At 44.1% G+C, this 19,487-nt stretch overlaps 1 protein-coding gene across 1 annotated transcript in view; it reads left to right on the top strand.

The window, feature by feature from the left end:
* Positions 1-19,487, top strand: part of WIPF3 (WAS/WASL interacting protein family member 3) — a 32,678-nt gene that overhangs the window by 11,868 nt on the left and 1,323 nt on the right. Inside the window, exons 2-6 of the mRNA XM_018575506.1 lie at positions 11,781-11,910; positions 13,937-14,053; positions 15,518-16,255; positions 18,021-18,161; positions 19,034-19,135. Coding sequence (XP_018431008.1) covers positions 11,781-11,910; positions 13,937-14,053; positions 15,518-16,255; positions 18,021-18,161; positions 19,034-19,135 — 1,228 coding nt within the window. The remainder of the gene's footprint in view (positions 1-11,780; positions 11,911-13,936; positions 14,054-15,517; positions 16,256-18,020; positions 18,162-19,033; positions 19,136-19,487) is intronic.

Genomic DNA, 19,487 nt, shown 5'->3' with positions numbered 1-19,487 from the left:
ACAGCAAAGAGTGAAAAACTCACCTATATGAAAACCTGGGCAACCATACCTGGTAGTGTATAATGAATGTATGATTCCATCATGTAAATTCAAGAGGAGGCACAAGCCTTAGTGTATTTGCTGGCCCAAAAGCCAGTAGTAAGAAGACTAATAATGGGTGGCCTTTGGGCAGAGTTTTTTCTGAGTGCAGTCCATTTAACAATGACAGCTGGGCAGGCAGTATGGATCTCTGAAATTCTCTGGTAGATGCTCCTCTTGGAACAGCGGAGCAACCAACCAGCTTCTGGCTTTCATTTTCAAAGCTTAACTTAACAAGCTGAAGAGAGAAGCTCTTTGGTTACTGTGAACAGCAGATTACTATAAAAGGCTCCTCCTTGAACAATGTCTGGTGTATGAATCCACATCTAACAAAGAATGTAAAACATGAGAGCAAGCCTGCTTGAGATGAATTCCACTGCAGATCCAATAGATATCAAAACGTCTCTATTAATACTCAATGCGCTTTGGAGCCAGCATTGCTTCCCCTTCAGGAGTACAAAGTGCAAACTAACAAACAGCATAAATCACAGAACATCAAGAATACACCCAGCACTTAATCAAACCGGTGTTGTGAGCATCTCTATCCTAAATAAAAATCTCTCACTGGTTTTATCAAGTGCTGGGTGTGCTCATGATGTTCCGAGATTTATGCCATTTGTCAATTTGCACTTTGTACTCCTGAAGGGGAAGCAATGCTGGCTCCAAAACACGTCAAGTAAGTACCAATGTGTAGTACACTACTGGAAGATGAAGTGACCCACCATTGTGAGTGACACTTCATTTCAAGCCTGAATACAGCATAAATGTATCTGTGATCAGAAAGATCCTCTTGTGCCTCATGCACATGGGTGCATGAAGCCTTTGAGCATAAATTGCAGATGCAATTCCCATAGCAGTGAATGGATGTAGGCGGCTGTATATGGGTTTGCATAAACTTGCATAAACCCGCACATGGGTAAGGCTGTATGCCCCTGGACTCTAGCAGCCCAACTCTGTCTAGCGCTGTACGCTTGTACGCAGCTAGGCTGTTCTTTTTTTCTAGTGGATTAAAGATTTTTAGCAGCTTTGGAAGATCATTCTCAAACCAGACTTTAATCACCCACTGTGGAGTACTTTGCTTTGCTTCCTCTTAAGCTGCTCATACACCTTACGAATATCGGCTGATTTTCGTATGCAATCGCGTTTTCGTCCGATATTCGTAAGGTTGATGGGCAGGGTACAACCGCAAATACTGTACAATCGATCGTCTTATCAGCAGGTTAGAAAACTTCGGACGATCGTATGATTTTCGCAAGGTTGGTGGTGTTTCCATATGTCAAAATTCGTACGATTTACACTACACATGCGCTGACGAAAATACGCGCGGTCGATTACAGGGATTCGTCCTGGTGCTTTCTTTTAATTACTGCCAATCCAACCTTGCGATAATCGGGGCAGGATGGGGCCGCCGTACGGTTCGATCATCGGACGAAAAGTGTCGTCCGTTAATCACAAGGTGTATGGGCAGCTTTACACAGGGACCTCAGTGTCCTCTCTTGTGTGGATTTGTATCTGAGGATGATTATTATCTGAAATATGGGTGGACACAGAAGAGATTCTTCCTTGATTTTGGTTATATATCAGTGTACAGCCTGTTCTTTGGCCAAATGTTACATGTATTTCTGATATATTTGACACTTAATTTATAGAAAATGGTATAAAAATATGCTCCGACGGGATCTGCCTTGGGAAAAACTTTTATTTTTTTATCTTGGCTTCCAGAGTTTGTAGGGGAAATGAACCCAGTTTAATAGAAGATTAGCATGTTATTACTGTATATACCAGGGGTCTCAAACTCAATTTAGTCGGGGGCCACTGGACACATTTTTTAGTCGCGTGGGGGCCGCTACTATACACGGTACCAGTGTTAATGTCTGCATATGTTACAAGCGTCAACTGCCACCCATTCAAATTAATGATCAGGTGACAGCTGCTCCCGCAAGTCGGGCACGCGGCCAGTGACCGTATGCTCGACTTGTCAGTTGGCTGCGGGCCACTTAGTACCGGCTCGCGGGCCGGAGTTGGTCCGCGGGCCGGTACTTTGAGACTGCTGGTATATACACACTGAGGGAAATTCCAATAAACATAAAATGTCCATCATCCAGTGTCTGCTATTGTGGCAGAGTCTGATGATAATTTGGCAATGTATGAGGTAGGAGTGACTATACCTAGTGTACATATTTACAGTACAATGAAAACCATTGTATACAATAATGAGCGCTTCCCGTGTATGTTATTGTTGGTTATGGCTCTGTGAATAAATTAGGGTCATCCCAACAAATATCAGGGATACACTGCCCAATCTTGGGGCTGATACATTCCTATAAAAATAAACATAATTACCAGCACTATGGTATACACATTTGTGGTCCAACATTATTAGTCCATAGCCACCACAGATACAGATATTTCCAGATTAGGCTTCTACTGTACTTTTGGGCCTTCTTTCCCAGTGTGCTAAAAATTCTTAATTTTACTCAAAGGGGTTGCTCCTTGACTCCATCCAGAGGCAGGAATGCTGCATTAACGGCAGAAATGGCTGGGTGGATTTTTTTTTTACATTATCCCCTAATTGCTTATAGTACTTACTAGGGATACCGATACTAGTAGACTTTCTACGAAATGCATCGATTATTAAGGCCGATACAGGCCCTTTAAATTTTCAAACAGCAGCGGGCGTCTGGGTTCCTGCACTTGTGGGGACCTCCGCAGCCTGCTGGGGACCTGCAGATAGCTGTCAATGGCAGTGCCTGTCCGGTTCTTTATCTCCTCCTCCTCCTTCCCGCCGCAGGCACAGCCATGGACAGCCCCGGGGGCGGAACTACCGCCCCAGGGCTAGAAGCTAGGGGTTCCTGCCGCACACTGACGGGGAGGACTGGCCGGACTGGACGTGGCAGCATCGCCGGTCTGGACGTGGGGGAGGCCGGGTCCTGACATCGCCGGTGAGGTGGAGTGGGCCACTGCAGATGTACACGTCGTCCGGTGAGATTGACACGCAGCCTGGTGAGAGGAATTCTGCTTTGGGCACATGTATTCGCAGAACACATGTGCCCAAAGCAGAATACATGCCCCCAAAGCAGAATACTATTCTGTCTTAGGGACATGTGTTCTGCTTTGGGATCATGTATCCTGCTTTGTGGACATGTATTCTCAGAATACATATCCCCGAAGCAGAATACTATTCTGCCTTAGGGACATGTGTTCTGCTGGGGGGACATGTGTTCGGCTTTGGGGACATGTATTCAGTTCTGGTGACATCCGTATTTAGCCCTGGTAACAAACTACCCTAAAATCATCAGTCTGTGTTGTTTTAGAAAAAAAAAATTCACTTGTCCCTTTAAGAAAAAGTATCGGTAATTGGTATCGGCAAGTACATGAGGGACAGTACTTGTACTTGGTCTTAAAAAGTGGTATCGGGACATCCCTAGTACTTACTGATCAGTAGTATGGTTCGACGTGTGTAGTAGTCCATTGGCTCCTTTAAAGGAGAACTATGAGATGAGTGATTTCCACTCACCTCATAGTTCTAGCCGACCTGTGACAATGAGACTGTCACAGGTCGGCTCAGTAGATCGGGAGGTGAGCGAACACATACCAGGTTCGCTCACCTCTCGATCCTGTCACAGCTCTCTGCCGTGACAGGGGGAGGAGCTGGATTCCCCTCTCCCCGCTCCGATCTGCCAGCGCTGACTGGCGGAACGGACGGGGGAGGGGGCGGGTACAGCTGGCTCTGCCTCTAGATAGGCAGAGCCAGCTGTCACTCATGCAGCTGGGCAGATCTCAACGTCCATGTCGGGATCCGCTCCGGCGTCTCAGTAAAGCTACAGCTCGCGGTATACTGAACTTAGGGTAACGGGAGGACGCTAGTTTGTGTCCTCCCGTTACCCTAAGGAGAACTATGGGGAAAAACACTGACCCCATAGTTCTCCTTTAATGTACACTTAACTCACTGCTGTCACAAGGTAGAGTGGTATATACAGTATCAACCACCTTGACAAACATGGATTAGTATGGCTGCAACTCATGCTCTAAGTACAAAAGATACATTTTCTGTGTTATTCAAGCAAAGAAATCACTTATGTTTTCATTTATTAATAATAGTCTGCAAGGTTTAAATTCAGACTGTCAGCCATTTTTTAAAAAAAGGACAACTCCGGGCAGACAAAAAAACTTACCCTTGCAATGTGGCTACCCCTGCATTGCCAAGGTGAAATGCTTGTTTTGTCCAGGGGGATGTACAGTATTACTCACCTGATTGTCGGTCCCGTTGGCTCCCTCTGGTCTGCTTGATCGCTCTCTGCAGCCTCTTCACCCCAGTCTAAGGACCGCTGATGTCATCACATCCTATGTAGACCCATTGACCTGCATTGGACATGTGGACGCCGAGGGATATTCCATAGCCAGAGCGGAGGGTGAGGAAGGTGAGCACTGACTCTTGCAGGACCGAAGATCAGGTATTAAAATCTACTTTATTTGAGCCCCCTAGACAAAACAAGCACTTAACCCTTGCAGTGTGGGGGAAACCCCACTGCAAGGGTAAGTTTTTTTTTCTTTACCCAGAGTTATTCTTTAAGATAGATGTTACTCCTTCATGTGCCTCCCTGAAACTAGTTTGCTATTTGGGGTTGGGCTTCCCCATTATGCACTGCCACCATTATGCACTGTCCAACAAGAGTACCCTAGTGGCAAATAAGGACACTCTTATTGGACAGGGGGGGGAAATCAGCAGTATTAGGTTTAAAAAGAGAAAGTCAAGCTCCTAATAGCAAAGTCAGAATAGTTTCAGAGAGGCAAAAAGGAGAGTTTTGTGGCCAACAAAGGTAATAGCAGACCCCTATTGGTGTCTGTTCTTAGGAAGGGATTTGAAACATTTAAAATATGAACAATGGATATTCCAGTACTTCATACATCACACATATGGATTAAATATCCACACATGCAATGTGGTTGGGGGCCAAGGGCCATTCGTAAGCCACTGAGAAGTAACATTTGTCACCCATCTCTGGTATAATATATCAGCACTTCAAATGTTTTATTCTTGTTTTCACCACCTGTTGGTCACCTGTTGATAACAGCTGCATTCTTTTTATACATTTCAAATCTCCAAATTCTCCATTAGCATGTGTATTTTACTAATAGACTTTTTCAGGAGGAAGTTACATCTGGTCATCGACTTTGTTGTGAGCTGTATAAAGACCCATTTCTGTATATAAGACAATAGCTTAAAGCTGAACTCCAGGCACAAAAACTTTAATTCACATATATTCTTCAATGGTCACAGAGGATGTAAATCCAATTTGTGAGTACCAAATGTCTTTTCAAACCCAGATATCACCTTCTTAAATTAGCAGCGACATCGTTACTGTGTTACACATAGCCTGTGTAGAGAGCAGAGCTGTGGGAGGGTCCCAGTAGGCCCCACCCTCTACAGGCTGCCTGCAGAAAATTATAGGAGGGGGTGGAGACCAGACCAGACACCCTGTACAAGAGAGAGAGCAGCAGTGAGCAGTCTTTATTACAGGTACACAAAGCACACCGAGATCTGCCTCTTGTATTTAGACAATACTTGCTTATTCTGAATAGTGATGAGCCGAACAGCCCCGTGTTCGGTTCGTATTCGAACATTTGAACGGCCGAAAAGTTCGAATTCGAACTCAATGCAAGTCAATGGGGGTCGAACGTTCGAAAATGAATGTTAGGAGGGACCAATTTTTTTTAAAAAAAATGTGTAGGGTTCCTCCTAAAAGTCATACCAGGCCCTTAGGCTGGGTTCACACCTAGGCGTATTGAATATGCCCGTCTGTCGCGCGTTTTTTTTACCGCGATTCGCGCAAAAAAAAAACGCGCGACAAACACGCGTTTCCGAGGGCTACTTGGCTGTATCCCAATGGAAACGCCCAACAAAAACGGCCCAAAGAAGTACATGTACTTGTTTGGGCGTAGGCCGTTTTGTAGGGCGTTCAGACGGGCGGAAATACGGAAAGGTGTGAACCATACGTATAGAAAACAATGGGATTTTCATGTTTGTACGTTTTGTAGAGCGTTCATAGAGCGTTGAACGCGCGACAAAACGTTAGGGACGAGCGAGCACCCCTCCCTCCCACACCAGGCCACATGCCCTCGGCAGTGGGATCATGTCCCCGTGCCGATGGGGACAAGGGCCTCGTCCCCACAACCCTGACCCAACCCTGAGTGGTTGTGGGAGTCTGCGGGCAAGGCGGTCTTATTTGCATCGGGGGCACCCAGATGCCGCCCCCCTCCCTTGTGAATGAGTAGGGGTACGTGTACCCCTACCCATTCACTAAAGGGTTAAATAAAATAGTTATTAAAAAGTCCAGACTTTTGATAAAATCCTTTATTTGGAAAAAAAACAAAATGGATCCACCGACATAATCCAGGGTCAATCACGGCATCCAGCGTTGTCCACATCGACGAAAAAATAAAGAGAAAGAATAATAAATAAAGAAAACCTGCTAGCCGCTGTCCCCTCCCCGCCGCATAATGGAATTTTGACAGTTGGCGGCAAAACATACACATATCAACGCTAGCTCCGCCCGATTGTGTTGTTTACGAACATCTGATAGACAGGCCATGATTGGGCAGAGTGATCATGACTTTGCCCAATCATGGCTCTAATTCAATACTGAGCCCTGATTGAGCAAAGTCTTGCACTTGACCTGTGGTCAGGTGCAAGTTTTTAACAAATCAGAGCTTCAGAGGGCATTTTGCCTTATGCTGGGCACACACCTTACAACCATCGCAAGACTTTTGCTCATCGGGTTTTCGAACATGTTCGTAAGTTTAAAGTTGTGCGACCTTACAGTAGTAGAGGTCGCACGGCTTCCACACACCTTACGATAATCGTACGAACGCAGGATTTCCCGCCATTATCGTACGATTATCGTAAGGAGTGTGGGCATCCGTATGGAATGTCCGCTGTCGAACAAACCGCGAACATGCCATAAAGTTCGGCGAACGCTCGAACTGCTGATGTTCGATTCGAACTCATGTTCGAATCGAACACTCGGCTCATCCCTAATTCTGTACTGTACAGTATTCAACAGGGAACAGCCATATCGGTATTTACTGCATGGCACAAGAGGTGTAACACTATGTGTATTTATTAGTAGTAGTTGTGTTAGTATTGTATGCATCTATTGTCAGCATAAAGTAATGCATTATTTATTCTAGATCTGTTTCCTCACCAGAACTTGAGCTGTGTAATCATACTGTAGTACTGTGTCCTCCTACCCTTCTCGGTGACATTCCTTGTCATGCTCCCACACTGTCTCAGCAGAATGTGCTGGCACAGTCTGTCCCTTCCGGGAAAACACTGACACACATGCAAATCAACAATCGTCACTATTCCGTTTTTAACTCCTACATGTTGGATTTTTAAAACTTCTACCTCTTAGATGATTCTGTTTTATTCTGAAATATTCTGAAAGACTGGATGGATACAAGGAGCCGCATAGCCAGTGTGTGTAACGGTTATAGTTGTTGTGAACCTTTTTTTACTTTGACGGCCCTTTCCTACCATTGCCATGTGCTGAACACACGGTATCCATGTGTTTAGCGCACACTATCACACAAACGCAGTGAAGTGCACGCTAGGTGCGCTGGTGTGTTTCATTGACATTTATTCTCAATGGCACCCAAACGCTCCTCCTGTGTGTTGCGGGTGCAACATTTGTTACCGCAATACTTTGTGCATGCATTACTTTTTTTCACCGCAACACATAGTATTGCATTACCACGTTATGTGTTGCAATGCATGGCCGCTGGGAGGTGTGTTGAGGTGCCGTTCAAATGAATGGCAATGCAATGCAATGCACGTAAAGCTAGGTGCATGGATACCATGTGTTTAGCGCAATCCTGTGGTGTGAATGTGCCCTAAGTGGATGCACTTGTTTTAATATGCCTTAAAGCTGTTAGATTGGATTGGCTGGCTTCCGAATTCTTTCAAAATTGGTCCATCCCTGATATTGTGCTACCACTGTCTGACCTGACCAGCTGCCTTTTTGTCTCTGCACCAGTATGTGAAATATGCAGTCCACCTATTGCAAGGAGCATCTGATGTCCTCTGAAGCACTCATCCAATAGGGCTGAGAAAACCTTGTTTTCCTTAATCACAAGGCACACTGTGCACTGTGTAAAAAAATTTATAAGTGTCAGGTCCTCATTAATAACTATGTGATGGGAGAGGATGTTCCCTATTTATTTGCACAGTGCAATACACGTATTAGTGGAGTGCTTTTCAAACTGGCACTATGAACACCACCTACCTAAAAATATATGTAAACCCAAGATCTATTTTCATCATGCCTCATTATATACAATTTTCTTAAGCAAGTTATGTTTTGTGACTGTTGCAATGTTTTTAACCTGCAGATTCTGCCAGTAAGAGCACTCCCTGCTACTGGCAGACAGAGCTTTACTGCTGCCTTTCCACTAGCAGCGGTGTTGTCAACCTGCCGTGCAAGCTCCTTTAAAGGAGAACTATGGGGTCAGTGTTTTTCCCCATAGTTCTCCTTAGGGTAACGGGAGGACACAAACTAGCGTCCTCCCGTTACCCTAAGCTCAGTATACCGTGAGCTACAGCTCGCGGTATACTGAGACGCCGCAGCCGGAGCGGATCCCGACGTAGATGACGGGATCCGCCCAGCTGCGTGAGTGACAGCTGGCTCTGCCTATCTAAAGGCAGAGCCAGCTGTACCCGTCCCCTCCCCCGTCCGTTCCGCCAGTCAGCGCTGGCAGATCGGAGCGGGGAGAGGGGAATCCAGCCCCTCCCCTGTCACGGCAGAGAGCCGTGACAGGATCGAGAGGCGAGCGAACCCGGTATGTGTTCGCTCACCTCCCGATCTACTGAGCCGACCTGTGACAGTCTCATTGTCACAGGTCGGCTAGAACTATGAGGTGAGTGAAAAGCACTCACCTCATAGTTCTCCTTTAATTAGTAATTGGGCTGCTTATCAGGTCTGCCCATTCCTCTTGCAGACTTGATAGGCAGTGCAACCCAAGTTAAGGAGCACGTACAGCAGGCTGACCACACTGCTGCTAATTGTGAGGCAGCAGTATAGTGTTGTCAGCCTGCTGCAGGAAGTGCTGTTAATGGAAGGATCTGCATGTAAAAAAAATTTGGAGCAGAAAATTTTGCTTCCAAAAACTCTATATAGTGCCATTGGCTCCTCTATGTATGCATGTGGGATAGGGACCTTAGATTGTAAGCTCTTTGAGGGTAGGGACTGATGGAAATGTGCAACTATGTAAAGTGCTGCGTAAATTGTCGGCGCTGTAATAATAATGCTAAACATACTGAAAAATACATGTATTGTTTACATATCTGACACTTCCCGTTCTTGGTTTTGGGTGTTCCAGTTTTTAGGAGATTTAGCCATCTATTGCTGACATGTGGCTTGTATCTTCCATCCTAGCCATTCCGAATGGATGTATTGTGGATCTGAAATGGCAGGAGTGGGCTTATTATTGGCAGAGTAGTCCAGTAATAGTGATACTCTTAGGCACATGGGTGATACTCTTAGGCATATGGGTGATACTCTTAGGCACATGGGTTGCAAGGTATCCTTATCAAAAACTCCAGTACCACCAGGCTCTTACATGGCCAGTAGATTCTTTGAAATGTATGATATGTTGTCCAGCTGCCAGCGAATGTTATCTTTATTATGGGTTTGTATTAGGAGTGATATGACATGACCGTTTTGGATGAGATTTGGCTTTTAATTGTGAAAACATTGTAATGTATAACTTATGTCGTCAATAGGTTTTATGCCGACAAAGTAAATACAAATTCAGAGGGTTTTTTAAAGCAAACCTAAAACCCGACTCTTAAAAGTTTAAACAAATATGTTGCTTAAATGTTGTTAGATAAAAACATTTATTGGTCTTCAGTATATATCGGATGCATTCTTGAGAACTCATAAAAATTTGAGTTTGCATTTAGAAATATGTTTTGTAGTTAGCAGTAGAACATTGACTAACCCTGCCATCTGGTGGATGAAGAATGTCATTCTGCAAAATCATTTTTTTATCGTCCATTGAGGGACACAAGAAGTCTTTCACGTTCTGGTTATACTGCCGCCTACAGGAGGATTAGACACTGACAAAGAAAAAAAAACTGTAGGTTAGCCCGGGATAACCCCTCCTACTACCAGCTTCAGTTTTGTGATATTGTCCTCAGAGAATGGACATCTTTCCTTTAGTTCTGCTGTTATCAATTCAAGACTAACCTGTGATTTTCAAGAATTTTTCAGATTTTTCTTTAGTCAAGACTCTTCTCTACACCAGTGATGGATGTTTCAAGCTCTCCAGTCCAGAAGTCACCCAGTTTTTTTGTATGAGAGTCTAGGGTGTGATGGTAACCTCCTTTGAGGCAGTCCTATTTGCCCAGTTTCACTCCAGACCTCTACAGTGCAAGTCTGTCAGCGTGGGACAAGTCGATCCGGTCCCTGAACAGACTGATCCATTTGTCGCCGAAGACTAGGTCACCTGTGGCTTGGTGGCTCAGGAATCCAGCTCTAAAACTGGGGAAGTCCTTCCTTCCCATCTTTTGGATGATCCTTATGACGGATGCCAGTCTGTCAGGATAGGGAGGAGTACTGGGCACCCTGTCTCTGGAAGGGACTTGGTTGTCAGAAGAGTCTAGTCTCCTGGTTGACTTCCTTGAGCTTTGAGCAATTTGGCTGTCTCTGTAGCGTTGGACCAACTTGCTTGGGGGTCATCTGATCCGGATCCAGTTGGACAATGCCATGGTGGTGGGCGTATATCATCGATCAGGGAGGGAACAGATGGATCACCATGGCAAGAGAGGTAGATTGAATCCTGTCCTCGACAGATCTTCACATTTGAGTTTTGTCTGCCATGTAAATACCAAGCTTAGACAGTTTGCAAGCAGACTTCCTCAGCTGGCAGCACCTGGATGCATGGCAGTGGTCCCTAAACCTAGTGGCTTTCCAGGACCTGTATCACAGGTAGGTGACTCCGGATGTGAACCTCCTGGCCTTAAGTGTCATCAACTAAATTAGCAGGTTTGTCTCCAGGTCCAGAGATCCTCTAATAGAAACAGTGGATGCTCTGGTGGCTCATTGGGATCAGTACCTCCTGATTCATGCCTTAACTTCCCTGAAGCTTCTTCCATGTCTGTTTCACAATGATTAAGGTGGAGGGCATTCCAGTGTTTCTCATTGCTCCTGACTGGCATAGGTGGTTGTGGTGCGCATACCTGGTATATCACCAGGCGAACGCTTCGTGGGCTCTGCTAGAACGCCTGGATCTTCCACTTCAAAGACCAATATATTATTCTGCTTCACAGCCGCTGGCTTTAATGGTATGGCTTTTTAAGGCCCAGGTTCTCAGGGACCAGCAACTCTGAATCTGTGATTCCTACAATGTTAAATCATTCCTACAATGTTAAATCACAATGTTTATCATTTGGCATGGAAGGCATACTTCACTTGGTGTGGGTCTCTGGCTTTTCACCCTAAGAGTTTCACATTTGTGCAAAGAATAATATAGAAAGTACATGCATTAAAAAATAAGAATATATGAGAGAAATTTATTTTTGTTTTTGTTTACATTTGTAAATTTGGAATATGCTCTCTGACCTTATCTTTTTAACTGCAATCTTTTATAAAGCTGAAATCATTTCCTCTGATGAACTTTATGTGCCCTGTTTTATTTTAAAGGGTCGTTCATCAGCACCAAACCTGAAACAAGAGTCAGGAGGCAGATCAGCATTACTGTCAGATATTCACAAAGGGGCACGATTAAGAAAAGTTGCAGAGGTCAACGATCGAAGTAGTCCAGTAATTGAAGGTAACAGCGGCTCCAGTGTACTAATTGTGTATTTTCTTTATTTGTTTACTGCTATCTGTTATATCAGTGCTCCCAATCTCTTAATTGGTCACAAAACACTTTGGAGGTTTAGCTTGATAATCTGGTTTATGTTTAGGACATATTTTACAGAACAGCTAGGCAGATGTCATATTTTGATATTGTGTTTATTATGAAGGCTTAAAGGAGAACTATGGGGTTAAGTCTTTTCCCCATAGTTCTCCTTAGGGTAACGGGAGGACACAAACTAGCGTCCTCCCGTCACCCTAGGCTCAGTATACCGCAAGCTGTAGCTCGCGGTATACTGAGACGTCACAATTGTGCCGGGATCCGCCCAGCTGCGTGACTGACAGCTGGCTCTGCCTAACTAAAGGCAGAGCCAGCTGTACCTGCCCCCTCCCCTGTCCGTTCCGCCAGTCAGCGCTGGCGGAGCGGGGAGGGGGGAATCCAGCCCCTCCCCTGTCACGGCAGAGAGCCGTGACAGGATCGAGAGGTGAGCGAACGCCGGTATGTGTTCGCTCACCTCCCGATCTACTGAGCCGACCTGTGACAGTCTCATTGTCACAGGTGGGCTAGAACTATGAGGTGAGTGAAAACCACTCATCTCATAGTTCTCCTTTAATAGAAACTGTCTCTCCTAAATGTAATCCATGGCACTGATGTAAGACCTAATGGTGGAAGGAAACTGTATTAGGATTTGGGCAGCATAAGAGCTGTCAGGAAGTGTGGTGGATACCGGGCTATTGAGCGATTATTAAATTGTTTTGATTATTATAGTGTTATGTTTGTATGGCACATAGGTAGACGTGGTCATATAACATGAAACAATTGATGCTTTTGAACTTAAAAACTGTTACTACCAGACCTGACAACAATGGCAAATATACTGTTGTAGTTTTCTTGTTCTTAAAATTGACTTTTCAGCAATATTACAATAATATATTCCTGACATGTCACAATATACAAAACAGTATAATTTTTCACAAAATCTCTACCTGTTATCATTAAAAAGCTGTCCTTGACCTCCAGATGCCTATTTCATCAGTCTGCTGCATGCAAAAGGAAGAATTTCCTAAGGGCTTATTTACACCAATTGCGGTGCGTTCCAGAGCGGTAGCTGCTGGAATGCACCGCAATCGCTCACAAAACTTCCCCCTGCATTCTGGGGCGGGAGGGAGCGTGGCGGTGCATTGAATTATTTGGCACCGCAGCCACACACACACACGCGCGGACGTGTGGCAAGCTCTATTTTTTGTGTTTGCAGTGGAACGGAACACAGGCAATGTTTTGTCACGCATCCGGTCCCACTGGGGGCAATGCGGGCATGACTGGGGTGCCATTGACTTCAATGCACCGCCACGCCCCCTCCCGCTACCGCTCTGGAACGCACCGCAATTGGTGTGAACAAGCCCTAAGTCTCCTCTCCTCCAGTGATTGGACTGCAAAATTGTAACTCTGAAGCAAGTCACAGCAAGGTGAAGGGTTGCATCAGGGAGCTGATCGGCATCAGGCATTTGCGAACATAGCCAAGAATTGCAAAAGTGCCATCATTTACATGATTGTGCCATCCCTGAGCCAGCATCTGTGTCCAGGAAATAGATGTTGACCCAGGGTGCAGACTGAACAAAGATGGTCCCAACATGCTGAAAGGAAATGCAAATAAAGACATTGTCACAGGAAGGAAAACTATAAACGTACATATTTGTTATCACGCACTTAACATAAAAAACTGTAGGTGATGTTGGGTACACTGTACCTTGCTGATGGCATTACGTTGATTTGGTCTTGCTAAATAAATAAAAAACCCACCCAAACAGAGCTTGCTGCAGGTTCATTTATGTGTAAGACATATAAAAGTCCATTAAAGAAGATGGATATAGTCAAGCACATATAGTCTTTAAATTTGTGAACATTTTTGTATTTAGGCATTAAATGGGCTGAATATGTCAAAAATCATTTTGGTAAATAATTTGGAATAATGATTACGCTCCTCTCGTGTTTTGTGTAGGAGAGAAGAAAAATGCTGGTACTGGAAATGGTAGGAGTGCAATGGCACCCCCAAGTGCTGGTCTTTTTGCTGGAGGATTCCCAGTGCTTAAACCTTCCGGTCAGAGAGATGCACCAGGTAAGAAATGTCAGATATTGTTTGTGATCCTTCATTTTTTTGTTTTTTCAGACATAACATGTTAAATGTTAAAACATTAGTCATATACTTAAAGTGTAACTACTTATTTATATATAAATTGCCAAGGATATGTTTATGGATTTCATGCCAGCTTAACGGAAGCATTAAAAAAAAAGTGTTTTTCACTTTACTGGAATCTAGAAATACAAATTCCTGGAGTCTGAGTAGAGACATCTGAGTCCTCAGTGAGGGAAACACACATATAGCTTCCACCCTACACTATGTTACAAGCACTGGACTGACTTCTTTCTCTGCAAAAATAAAGTTACCAGTCTTCAGTACAGAGGGAACCTAAAATGGTTTTCTTAAAGGATAAGTTCACCTTTTGCAAAAAATTATGAAATGCATAATTAATAATATATAAAAAAATATGCATTTCTAATATTTGCATTCAGCCTGGAAAGGATTGCAATCATGATCACTTGATCACAGCTGCAGAGCTCAGGCTTCCGCACATTTTCAAACTGTCAGAGCTTGTACGGAGGTACGGAGTTTCAGTTAGGAGAGATGGGGGGAAGGATGGCTGGACTTCAAACTGCATTAAATCACCTCATACAGCGTCCAGCCGTCCTCGCTCTAGGTAGATGCGGGAATATGGGCAGCTCCCTAGAAAGAGGATGGCTGGACGCCGTATGAGGTGATTTAATGCAGTTTGAAGTCCAGCCATCCTTCCCCCCATCTCTCCTAACTGAAACTCCGTACCTCGGTACGAACGCTGCCTGGGAGAGAATGTGCAGAAGCCTGAGCTTTGCAGCTGTGATCGAGTGATCCCAATTGCAATGCTTTCCAGGCTTGAATCAAATATTAAAGAAATGCATATTTTTAAAAACATTTTCAATTATGCATTTCATTCATTTTTGCAAAAGGTGAACTCATCCTTTAAATACTTGCACGATGTGTAGTAGTGCAGACCTGGAGGGTATTATATTTCATATACTGTATGTTCAGTTCATTTTTAAGCAATAGCTTGTAAATTACCATATTTATTTTAAACAGTTTATTTTTTCCCCACAAAATTTCACTAGTTTTTTGTTACATAGTAAACAATAAAACCCCCAGTGGTGATTAAATACCACCAAAAGAAAGCTCCATGTGTCCCCAAAAAAATTAGATCAAATTAATTTCATTACAGCGTTGCATGACTGAATAAATGTCAGTCAAAGTACCTCAGCGCTGAATACTGAAAAATGGCCTGGACAGGAAAGGGATTTAACACCCCAGTCTTCAAGTGGTTAATTTGTTCGATTTTGTATTTGTTTCTTTGTGTCTACTGTCTATTATCTATCCTTCCACTGGTGAATCGTTCTGTTTGTTAAGCTCATTCTAGATTGTCCACATAGATAGTGATGTGGAATTTATATGGAAATAATTAGAGTTTTATCTGCTTTTACATTCTAAATGCAGGAAACAAAAATGTTCCTCAGTTTCCAGGAGTGAAAGCAAGTGTTCCAAAGCAGCAGGATCAACCACCCAAGCCTCCACCTTCTTCTGCTCCAGCTACTATAGCAGCTAGACCTCCACCACCAAGACCAACAATCCTTGGTCATTCTCCTTCAGCGCCACCTCCAGTTCCACCTTCAAACCACAAACCTCAGCTGGTGCCAAGTTCCCAAGCACCCCCACCTCCTAGTTCCCCATTTAAAGAAAAATCTGCAAAAGCCACAGTAGATTTTAGTGCCCCGCCACCTCCACCGCCACCATTATATACACATGACAAGTCTTCAAGAACTCAAAGACCTAACTCCCAGTCTTTCCTGCCTTCTCCGCCTCCCCCTCCTCTTCATCCTCCTCCAGCTCCACCAACGGGATATGCTGGCAGGAGAAGCCCGTCCCCTTCACCACCTGATACCAGAGAGATTCCACCACCTCCACCACCAGCACGTCCACCTTCCTCATACATGAGGATAGAAGAGGACTCTTTTCCTACGCCACCTGATGCTAGTGATCTTCCACCACCTCCACCCCCTCCTTTGCATCCAATGTCAGCATCAGCCAGGCGCAGGTTATCTGAGCCATTGCCACCACCGCCACACCCAAACGTTTCTGCTGAACAAAATAATGCTCCTGCACGACCACAAAAAGGCCCTCCAGGTAGACCTGTTCCTCCTGTGCATGGACATGGAAGACCTCATAAAACTGCAGGTAATAAGGTTTTTTGGATTGTAAAGACTTTAAAGATAATGTTCCTTCTTTTTTTTAAAGTGCAAGCTTTTATTGCAAAATGGGAGCAGGTATTTCCCATGATCCACACTGCTGTGTCACACTGAAGAGGAAGAATGAAAACTGAAGCAAGAAAACCTGGAAAAAGACAGATCAGTTGCCAACCAATCAGAATCTTTGTATAAAGCTGAGCTCTTTGCTCCCAAGTAATAACCAGAAAATAGTTTAATAGGTGATAACCATTTATGATCCTTTTTTAAAGAAGAACTCCAGACAAAACCTTTATTAACCCTTGCAGTGGGGCTGGGTTAACTGCTTGTTTTTGTCTAGGTGCTAAAAAAGTCATATTTATCCGAACCGCTGAGCCAGCTCCCTGCTTCTCCGGACTCTGAAGCCTCTCTCCTCCTACACTGCAGCACTGGAATGTTGCTTAGCGTCATCAAGTCTAATACACTGTGTAAAGAACGTGATGATTTACGGGGGGAGAGAGGCTGGAAGGGTCGGTCTAAGAGCAAGCCGGCTCTGCGGTTCAGGTGGATATACATTTTTAGCACCTAGACAAAAAACAAGCAGTTAACCCTTGCAGTGAAATGGTTAATTATATTTTTGCCCAGAGTTCTTCCTTAAATATCGCTCTGGGAAGTAAATCTTGCAGCCATCATGCCCAGAATACCGGCTTTAATTTTAGTTACTGCAGCTGCATGGGAGGATAGTAATAGCTACCACTACACCAAGGTGTCTGCTACTAAAGTACATCTCCCAGCATCCCAAATGCAAGCTTCTTTAATTTAAGAGTCAGAATCTGTACAGTGCATGTCTACCTGGAAACTCTGCCTTCTCAGGGCTGCTAAAAGCTCTGAAATTCATAATCAGAGGGTATGCAGCAGCCGACCCTACTCCATGTAATGCCCCTCAGATATACAGAGGCACTTTGAGTCTAAAGAATCAAGAGGGGGAGACAGTGACTTGTGCAGCAGCAGTGTGTAATCCAGTATCAGAGAGTGGGCACCTGCCCAGGCTGTGGAGAGATGGCAGAGCAGTGGTGGTCAACTTATTTGATATAGGGGGCCTCAAGCGTCTCCCCTGACTTCACCAAAGGGCCACACATAATAATCAGTGACTATAATTTTACAGGAAGCTGTCGGAGACGGCAGACATGCAACAGGAGGTAGTCAGAGACTGTGGTTATGCTAGTGGCTTTAGACTGGGGACATGCTTCATGAAACAGTTAGAAACTGGAGACACATTACATCGGACTGCTAGAGATCACTGCTTAGCGCTTCAATGCGTCCTCCTTTGTGCTCCCTCCAGTCCCCCTAAAAATTACCTGTTCCACATTTGATATTTCTCTCAACAAGATCCATTATAAAACATAAAAATAGAAAATGGATGGACAGCACAAAAAGGTAAGATAGTGTGAAAGCAATAAATCAAACCAAAGCCAGTCTAAAGATTGAATGCTTCCTTCACTGGCTTGAGTGAGCACCTAGGTAGAAAACACAGGCTACTATCTGCAGGGCTCTGAGGGACACACGATAAGTGCCAAAGGGCCGCGGTCGGACACCAAGGGAACTAGACCATTACTGGCTCTAATAGTGCTGGGCCACAGAAATAATAAATAATTTTTACTTAAAGCAATTTTGTTTAATCCTTCTAACTATCCAGGGATAAATCAAGTCACAAATAAATGTTACTGTATTAAGAAACATTTTGTATGATAGAATTTACCGTGCCATTCTTTTTTCAGTGAACAGCGGTGGACGGCTAGCTCCTCCCCCACCACCGCCAATGAGGTCACCATCCACAGAGCTGTCCAGTAAGCCGCAATCCAATCAGCTGTCCTCAGGCTGGAAGTCATCCCCGCAGATTTATCGTCCTCCTAGCCCTGGTAATATTACTTTCTACATCTATTCATATAAGCCGCTGTATTTAAAGAATGTCTTTCCATAATGACCCATATAAAGTACACCATGAATTGGGTCCCAATGAATTTTTATGATTTCCAAATTATTATACTTTTATTAAGTATTTGGGGTCTGCCGAGAGTTGATTGACAGTTTAGTTCCCAGAAAAGTGGCAAAATAGCACTAAACTAAATCTTCAAATGTTAAATATATATACCTAGTTCTTATTGGCTACTTATGGCACATATCTGCAGAATCTTGCACCTCAGGTCCATAATTTAGTGACAGGTGCATCATTCTGTTTATTTCTGTCACAAGGGAGCTGACGTGTCCCCTATGTGGCAGTATAAAAAGTGAGAAAGAGGCTCTTTATGGAGACATCGGGCATCTGATATAACCCTGATGCCCTCTCTGTCTGCAGTGCATGGAGATGCATATTACTCGGACAATGATAGCTCTTAAGCCATAGGTCGTCAGGGCTGATCAATTCTGGGTTTAGTGTAAACAGAGGAGATCAGGGAACTGATAAAACAATTACAGATAATGATAACATAAAAAGGATAATGAGCACATTATGTGGGTGTCATGAGTCCCTGTAAAATGTAATGTGCACATAATGATCACTGTGATGTGCAATCTCGCTGGCCAAAAGTGCGCATTAGGAGGCATGGCTGGGCTTCACACAATGCCCCTAGACAAAACAAGCAGTTAGTCCTTGCAGTTGGTATCAGTGGTTCTCTGCAGAGTTCTGCAAATTATTTTGGCTCCATATAAATAGTGTACCTAGGAAAGGCCAACAGAACCAAGTTACTATGTAGAATTACTCATGAAGACTGACTTCTTGTCTATTCTCCAGATGACTTTGAGTCCAAGTTCCCATTTCACCCCATGGAAGACTTGCCGCCTCCAGAACTATATGAACCAAGTGAACGGGTTTACCCAAGCAAGTGCCTTCCAGGTGAGTTCCTGCTTGTATAGTTACTGTAATGAATACATTTTATACTTTATGAAATTGCAAGTAGCAGCAGAATGTTAAAGAGCTATATAGACTGAAATTCCAAATTCTTTGTGCAGATTACTTTTTAGAGACTTGTGAAAGTGTTCTCACATGATGTCCAGGAAGTGATTGTGAACACAGTGCCATACACTGACCGAATTGCTTCTGATTCTTGCTTAATCAGCCAAATTCAGTCTGTGGGTGGCCCTGCTAGCACTATCTGGGCTCAACAAATTTCTATCTGAAAATTGAAGGAGCCACGTGGAATATTGTCAATGGAATAGTGACTGCAGCCTATCGGCTGTTTGGATAT

The sequence above is a fragment of the Nanorana parkeri genome, unplaced genomic scaffold (assembly GCF_000935625.1).
Source record: "Nanorana parkeri isolate BGI_ZX_2015 unplaced genomic scaffold, ASM93562v1 scaffold4, whole genome shotgun sequence".
NCBI lineage: Eukaryota > Metazoa > Chordata > Amphibia > Anura > Dicroglossidae > Nanorana > Nanorana parkeri.
This window is presented reverse-complemented; position numbering and strand designations above follow the sequence as displayed.